This window comes from Myotis brandtii, unplaced genomic scaffold (assembly GCF_000412655.1).
Source record: "Myotis brandtii unplaced genomic scaffold, ASM41265v1 scaffold82, whole genome shotgun sequence".
NCBI lineage: Eukaryota > Metazoa > Chordata > Mammalia > Chiroptera > Vespertilionidae > Myotis > Myotis brandtii.
Genome location: NW_005371324.1, coordinates 855,495 through 864,387, shown reverse-complemented (window position 1 = coordinate 864,387; position 8,893 = coordinate 855,495). Strand labels below are relative to the sequence as shown.

General features: G+C 35.8%; 1 protein-coding gene across 2 annotated transcripts in view; it reads right to left on the bottom strand.

The window, feature by feature from the left end:
* Positions 1-8,893, bottom strand: part of TBC1D15 (TBC1 domain family, member 15) — a 75,847-nt gene that overhangs the window by 15,620 nt on the left and 51,334 nt on the right. For both annotated transcript variants that reach the window (XM_005884122.2, XM_005884123.2), the window contains 2 exons: positions 7,835-7,929; positions 4,860-4,976 (listed from right to left, as the gene is read on the bottom strand). In XM_005884122.2, the coding sequence (XP_005884184.1) occupies positions 4,860-4,976; positions 7,835-7,929 (212 nt within the window). The remainder of the gene's footprint in view (positions 1-4,859; positions 4,977-7,834; positions 7,930-8,893) is intronic.

Genomic DNA, 8,893 nt, shown 5'->3' with positions numbered 1-8,893 from the left:
TTGGGGGGGGGGGGGGCGGTGAAGGAGCGAGGCAAACACATCTAATCTTAATGGTTGTTTTTCTGACAAACCCTGACTAATACAGCACTTTAAAAAAAAAAAAAGAAGAATAAGTAGGTTGAAAGAAAGATTAAATTGTTATCACCAAAATTTTCCTACATGGCACTGACATAGTGAAAGCAATGTCAAATATAAAGGTTAAACAAATTAAAGCATGAAAGAAATTTGATCTGAATTCAACAAAGTGCAAAAGAGTACTTACTTTACTGGGTCTTACTGACTGCATGTGGTCTATAATAAAATATTTCGAAGTGTACTATTCAAAAGATTTACAAAGCACCTTTCCACTGGAGGGGGGGAGGTAATGCTTTATTATAAAGGTATAATAAAAAATTTTTAAAAGCCAATTTAATCCTTTAAATCTTCAGCTTTCGTAAGGCATCACTACCATATTTCTTCTGTAAGTCTTAGCTGAAGCAAGTTAATCTTTGTGTTCTAGTTGCTTGTAATCTATTTCATTTTATACATGATGTTAGTTGGGATATGCCATGAGTTGCGGGGGTGGAATTAATTTACAAATTCCTTTTAATTAAAGAAAGACTAAGGCTGTTTAAATTAGCATTCAGAAACACTCAGAGCCTTCACTAGTGCTGACTGATGCACATCTTAATCAGCACTACTACAATTTCTGAAGTAGTTCCCTGAAATTATTTACACAGCAACTGTTTCAGTGGAGAGGTGTGAGAAATGATATCCTTACTACCCTAGTGTATACTCTCACACTGATAACATTTCATCTACATCTACCTTAATTTTCCAGGTCAACTGAACTTTAACCCTTAGAGCAGCGGTTCTCAACCTGTGGGTCGCGACCCCTTTGGGGGTCGAACGACCCTTTTACAGGGGTCGCCTAAGACCATCAGAAAACACATATATAATTACATATTGTTTTTGTGATTAATCACTATGCTTTAATTATGTTCAATTTGTAACAATGAAAATACATCCTGCATATCAGATATTTACATTACAATTCATAACAGTAGCAAAATTACAGTTATGAAGTAGCAACGAAAATAACTTTATGGTTGGGGGTCACCACAACATGAGGAACTGTATTAAAGGGTCGCGGCATTAGGAAGGTTGAGAACCGCTGCCTTTGAGTATCGAATTTTAAATAATCTTAGGAGTTGGAAATCATTTTTTAAAATTAGACACTCCCTGATTTCTTATATACAGCATAATTTCACTTATTGGTTATTCAGGATCATAATGATGAACATACCCTATAAAGCAGATACCTGATATGCCCTAGGTGTGGGGTCTTTGAACTAAAATTCAGTCCTCCTTGAGTTTTTCTAACTGCTTTTGTAATGTTTGTCTTCTGTCTGCTTTTGATCATTTTTGTCTCCTTCCTTACTATTAATCCTATCTAATAAAGAGGGAATATGCTAATTGACCCTCATGCCATCGCAAAGATGGTGGCACCCACAGCCTATAAGGAAGGAATATGCTAATTGACTGTCACACCCTCAAAGATGGCGGCACCCAAAGCCACATGGCCAGCAGCAGGGGAGGGCAGTTGGGGGCGATCAGGCCAGAAGGGGAGGGCAGTTGGGGGCGATTGGGCAGGCAGGGGAGCAGTTAGGTGTCAATCAGGCTGGCAGGGGAGTGGTTAGGGGGTGATCAGGCAGGCAGGCAGGCAGGCGAGCAGTTGGCAGCCAGCAATCCCAAATTGGAGAGGGTGCAGGCTGGGCTGAGGCAACCCCCCCGCCCCGCCCCCAGTGCCTCTACTAAGATTATATTCAACACAAATAAACTTTATACCTACCTCGTCTATGGGCTAATAAGTTAAATTAACTAAATATGACAGAATCACCTATAAGAGTTTACATGCAGTCCAAGTTCCTTTGCTATGAGTAAAAGGCAAGAAATTTGGTCCACTGCTTTATGAAAACTACCTTGGCTTCTCACAAGGCCAGAGTTCTTCATGGAAAGCTTGCTTATGTTTCAGATAACTTAAGTATTTGACTAGAAAGAATGTGGGGTTAATACAAACAAACTAAAAGAGCAATTTATGCAGTTAGCTGGTCTGGGCCTATGCCCTGAAAAAAATCTGAGCATTCAGGAATTCTTTCTGAGAATATGAATTAATTCCTACCTCAAAATTCCTACCTGAGAGTTTGAGGCAATGCCTCTTACTCCCTAGGAATATGGTCCTATTCCCTTCCCTACAGTGGTAACAGAAACCAAGCTGGCAAAGGGCCAGGGTGCTGAATGTATACTGGCAAGAAATCCAGCCTGAAAGATCTGGGTTTCCACCCCCACCAGTCCAATATTTACTACTTGTGCAAACTTGAATCACTCTCCAAACCACTATAACCTTATGCCTAAAGTAGGCATTACTTTCCCACTTCTTCAAAAGGCTGCTATTAGAATCCAAATCTATATCTAAATCAAGTATGACAGCACTCTATAACCTGAAAAGCACTCTACTGATATTTCTTCAATGATCCAAGCTGAGACACATTATAAGTGTGACAGACTGGTGAAAATTTAAAGAGAAATCTGTGATTTTCAACTTATTGTCACCAAATGGGCCAATGCCTCAAAGATCCATAAAGTGTTTACATCTTTCCCTAATCCTATATAATAAAGAGGTAATATGCAGATTAACCCGCATGCCCTAACAAGATGGCTGCCTACGACCAGGCCTGCAGGGGGGTTAGTGAGGGATGACCAAACGACTGAACAAGCAGGCGGCGTGGGACGACCAGACCAGCAGGGGGTGGTTAGTGAGGGACGACCAAACGACTGAACAGCAGGCTGTGTGGGGCAACCAGGCCGGCAGGCGGGCCGTGAGGGGGAGTTGGGGGCAACCAGGCTGGCAGGGGGGCAGTTAGGAGCGACCAGGCAGGCAGGCAGGTGAGCAATTAGGAGCCAGTGGTCCAGGATTGGGAGAGGGATGTCCGACTGGCAGTTTAGGCCCGATCCCCAGGATTGGGCCTAAGCCATCAGTTGGACATCCCCCAAGAGGTCCCAGATTAGAGAGGGTGCAGGCTGGGCTGAGGGGACCCCCCACCCATGCACAAATTTCACGCACCGGGCCTCTAGTATACATATAAGAAGCCAGGAGGAATTCACATAGATACAAATGGTGAATAAAATGTACCCATAATTCAAGGTTCATTTGGGTTTACATGCCAAATATCCAATTACCTTCTCCAAAAGATGTTTCTAGCTATATTAAAGTAATCTGGAAAATATCTACTTCTACTATCCTCTACTTGGAATCCCTCTCTTGGTAGGTATACTCAGAAATTTCCCATTGCTTAAACTTATTTAAAGGTTGATGCTTAGGGAATTTGTTGGTCTTTTAAGAAATAGCTCAAGTTCACTTGCCCCTTAATATATTCGTTTCTTAGGTTATCTATTCCTTAGCATCTCTTCCCCATGCAATCCCCAACTCTGACCTACAGTACCAGTGTTTTCAACCCATTTTTGAAACTATATTAGACAAGCAGTGCTGATAACTCTATAGGGCATGCAGTCCCTTTCCAAGAAAAGAAAGTAAAGTTCTACATGCCCCTACAGAGTTATCAGCACTGCCTGTCTATCAAATCAATACATTCCTTAATAAGGGAGAAAGCATATCAAACAAAGGTTCCAAAACTTTCTCACTTCACAGAACCCTTAATATCTAAGTAAATTTTTCCAAGGTACCCCATGGCTCAAAGAAACAACTAACATTTCCATTTATTAAGTAGTTAGATCCAAACAACCTAAGTATTTATGCCCTATGACCTTAGCATCTGTTGGGCATTACACCACTTCTCAAACCTTGAAATCCAATTGGATACCGCCAACCTCATTCCTGTACCTAATCTATTTTCACCAGTACTGCTTATCACAGCCAAGGCCAAAAACACGGCTTAACAAAGATATAACTTCAGCCCTGGCTGGTGTGGCTCAGTTGGGCATCGTCATATGCACGGAAAGGCTGCTGGTTCAATTCCCAGTCAAGAGTACATGCCTGGGTTACAGGCTCCATCCCCTGTAGGGGACATGCAGGAGGCAGCCAATTGATGTTTCCCTCTCACAGTGATGTTTCTCTCCCTCTCCCTTCTTCTCTCTAAAAATCAATTTTAAAAAGTCTTTATACACACACACACACACACACACACACACACACACACACACACACACACATATATGTAACTCATCAGAAGTAATGTGGTGATCTAATTTGAAACCCTATTTCAGCTAGTAGTTAAGCTGTGTCCTATAGATGTCACTATATTTCCCTGAAAAGTTTAAAATATCCCACGTTGTCCCCATGAATTTGCTAAGACAACACAGTGCTCCTCAGTGCACAATTTGGGAGCCATAGCCTTGTAAGTTTCCAGTGCCTGTAGAACAATCCCTATAAAAATTAGGCCACAGAACTATTAGATACATATGTCTAACAGGTTAATAAATTGAAATTCTATTTTCTTTAAATATTTTCTTATTGATTTCAGAAAGGAAGGGAGGAGATAGAAACAACAATGAGAGAGTGTCATTGATCAACCACCCCCCGCATGCCCCATACTAGAGATCGAGCCCACAACCCAGGCACATGCCCTGACCAGGAATGAAACCCTCATCTCCTGGTTCATAGGTTGATGCTAAACCACTGAGCAATGCCAGTATTAAAAATGTTCAAATCAATACTTGTGAAGAAATGGGGAAGTTATTATACAATAGGGTAGAATCTAACAATAGAAGATGACCAGTTTAGGTTCTGTAAGAACATTTTTTAAATGTATTAGATCAATATTCTAAATCTTTTTAAATTAGAATATTAGAGTAGAACTTACCTAAATCAAAATCATACATACAGTAGGTCATCAAAATGTCATGAAGCAAAATCAACCCTGGATTATCTTGGCCTTCATAAAATTTGTTTGTTCGATCTGTTCTGTTAACATCTTTTTCTGAGGAGGAAAATCACATATATGAAAACATTTCAAAAAACAGATTTTTATAAAGCTCACATCTTATAAGTACAGGATTATTTTTATTGCTATTAACTTTACTCTCTTGCCAAGACTTTACTTAATGAAAATAAGTAATCAAATTCCATTTCAGATATGCAATAAAGTAGCATTTTGGAATCATTTTCAAAAATCAGTCTACCTATCCATGAGTATGTTTTTAAATATTTTTATCTAAACACAGAAATCTTTTAATTGAATAATAGACAATATTTCCCATTAATTAAAAGCAACACTAGGTAGTAATTCACATTAGTTAGCAATAAAAATGCCAGTCATGATGCTTGTAATTAGGCAGTATTATTTGAAAATAGTAATGAAAAAAGCTACTATGCAATCAAGTGTAATCAAAGAGATTTGTTTCATTCATATCTGCTTCATTAATTATGAGAAGTAGTATCAATTTCTTCATCATGTTCCATAATCATCTTCAGGACAAATTACTTCCTTATTCTCATATGTACATTATTCAGTCTATATGTTAGTATAAGCAATTTATTTTAATTTTGAAAAAATGAAAATCCACATTTTACTGGAAATGATTTCATAACATTCAAAACAGATTTGGAAACATCACCACAAGAGTATCCCAAGTTATACTGACAATTCAATTCACGAACCTATTAAACGCATCTTGGGAAAGACTTTACAACTAAAAAGAGCATTTCTCTAACCTAAATCCCTCAGTAAATTGGAAATTTTTAAAACTCAAAATGATAAATGTACTTTATAACCAATTCTGTTTAAAAGTTGTGGAGAAATGGGAGCATATTATATAACAGAGTAGAATCTAACAATAGATGATGACCAGTTCAGGTTCTGAAAGAACATTTTTAGAATGTATTAGATCAATATTCTAACTTTCTGTTATACCACATGAGATTTAATAAGGAAGTATATATCTATAGAATTGTGAAATAAGAAATAGCAATACAAAAAATGCTATAAATGTAAAATTTCATTTAAAATGTCAAAATATTTCAGTCTCATATTACAGTTGATAAAGTGGTACATAATGAGTTTTTTATTAACTTAAGCACAATTTACATAGTCATAATGCCAATACAGATTATCTGACTTAACAGGTGTTTCAAACACAGTAAAGTTATTTGTACTTTTTCCTCTTGTATATTTCTGCCAAGCAGAATACTAAAAAAAAAAAATAAATTAAAAAAATGCTATTTCATAAGGAAAGTATTTCTAGAAACTATTTCTAGAAAGACAATGAGTACTTAAGTTAAAAATAAATCCAACTCTCCGTCCAACTTGATGTAGCTAAAAATTTAAGACTGAAGAACACAACCATGCCGACTAATCCCATTTTACATTCACCATCACTAACCTTTCTTACCATTCATCCTCTTCGTATTCATATAACTACTATACAACTTCTCCTCTCTTCTCAAGCATCCAACGCGTTATCTTCTACCACATCCATCATTTCTTCTCTGACCTCATCAGTTTCTATACTCCACCCAACTCACTCCAGCCACCCTCACCTCTCCACTGTACTTCAAACATCAAGACCCTGGGATGGAAACAAGTCTAACACATGTTTCTTTCTGCTTGGACTGCCCTTCACCTAGGTACCTACATAGTTCACCAATCCCCTTTTTCAAGTTTCTACTCAAATATCACCTTTTCAAGAAGAGCCGCCTCTGATCACCCAAGTTAAAATAACACAACACATAAAATTCCTAACCATCTTTCCTGCCTTATTTTTCTATTTTAGCACTTATCACTAACATACCACATATGTTACTTCTTATCTTACTTACTGTCTGTTCTTCCCCACAGGAACAAAAGCTACTTAAAGAATTTTATTTTGTTCCCTGATTTATCCCCAATGCCTAGGAGAACCTACTACATAATAGGCACTAAGAAAATACTGAATGAATATGGGAATGTTTAAAATATCGTGATTATCAAAAAAATTCTTGTACAGCTATAGCTATGCATTCCTTCAATAACGTTTCCAACCTGGCCTTTATCATAAGAGTCACACAACCAGTATTCACTATTTAAAAATAAATCTAATTCTCTTAATATAAAATTCTATCATTCATCTCCTTTTTAGGTTAATAGTTATTCAATTTGCAAAAATTGACCAAAATTTTCTATCTATCTGGAGTCATTTAATGAAAAATTAAATATATTCATATTTAGAGGAGATCTGGAGGGATATAAACCAAAGCCTATTTAAACAGTTATCTCTGGATGACAGGAACAAACTAATTTTAATTTTTTCTTTGTTCATCTACAGTTCCTAATTTTTCATAATAAACAAACTTTTTAAAATAAGACAATAATTTTAATTCAACAAGCAAGTAAAGTTAAATACTGTTTTTACTAATTCACATTTTGAAATTAAAATATAAAATATATCAGTATTTATAAATATACTAACTTCATATAGCTATTTGAAGAGGAAAAACCAATAGTAAACACTGCCGGGCTGGCGTGGCTCAGTAGTTGAGCGTTGATCTATGAACCAGGAGGTCGCGGTTTGATTCCTGGTCTGCGGACTCAATCCCCAGTGGGGGGTGTGCATGAGGCAACCGATCAATGATTCTCTCTCATCACTGATGTTTCTATAGCTCTCTCCCTCTCCCTTCCTCTCTGAAATCAATAAAATATATATATTTTTAAAAAGAATAGTAAACACATGCTAATGTATTCTTGAATTCTGATTTCTCTTTTGAGTCCCAATTCTATAACATAAATATTCATTTCTTAAATCTTATCAAGATTTTAATGTAAACCTTTCTCGTGCACTTCCAAAATTAAGAAAAAATTACCAATAAGACTTCTATAATCTCTTAACCTCGAATTTCTCTTCTCTTGTTCCTCGCTGACAGATTTCCACTGTAGTTTCATCCTGAAGTATTCATCACTATAGAAAACAATTTTACACCAAAAACAGCTTACTTTGAACATTTTATTTAAAAATTTTAATTGAGCTTTTCTACAAACATTTTATCAAAGCATTTATAATGCTAGTGAGATGCAAGTTTATAAATGATACTGAAATGTTTAAAGTTATGAAAACAAAGGAAAAATAAAACAACCTTATACATGTCATAAATTTTGCTTAAACTACTAGAATAATTTAGGTATGATTGTAAGGAAACATTTACCTTAATCCCTAATATCATACCTAAAATTATTCCAGTCATTAAGTATTTAACCATGAAAGTTTCTGAGTAATTACAAATACAAATCTACAGACTTTTTAAAATGTGACAAGTTTACTACATAAGCTTGTTAATGTAAAAATGTCTTACAAAAACTGGCAAAAAAGTTGAAAAGAATTGTTTGAGAGTTTGAATATGCACATAATGATGAGGAGTGAGCTTTAAATTAAAGGCTAGACTGATGAACTAATAATAAGAGTGTACCTAGAAAGTTGTTCTGTGTTTCTTTTCAAATCTGAGAGATTATTTAAAAATAGAAACACTCTTCCAAAAAAAATGAAAGATCAGTTTATGTTACATTACAAGAGCACAGAAAAATTAATTAAAAGTAATTAACCTAAATAGCAAATACACTTTTTATGAGCTATTTTATAATCTCATAATAAATAACAAAAATAAATCTAGATAAATGAGGAATTTTAAAATCCAAATCTAATTAGTTATTTTTCAAGTATTCAAAATATTTGTACATAACTACAACAAGGTCTAATAAATGTTTCTGGTTTGAAATAACTATGGCATTCATAATATATTTTTTTACTACCACAAAGTTTATAATAAAAGTTCACTATGAAAATGCATACAACCCAATTTTTATATTATAGTAAAACAGGTGCTGTGGAGAGGGGACATGTAGAAGCAACTGATTTCTCTGGTGAACAC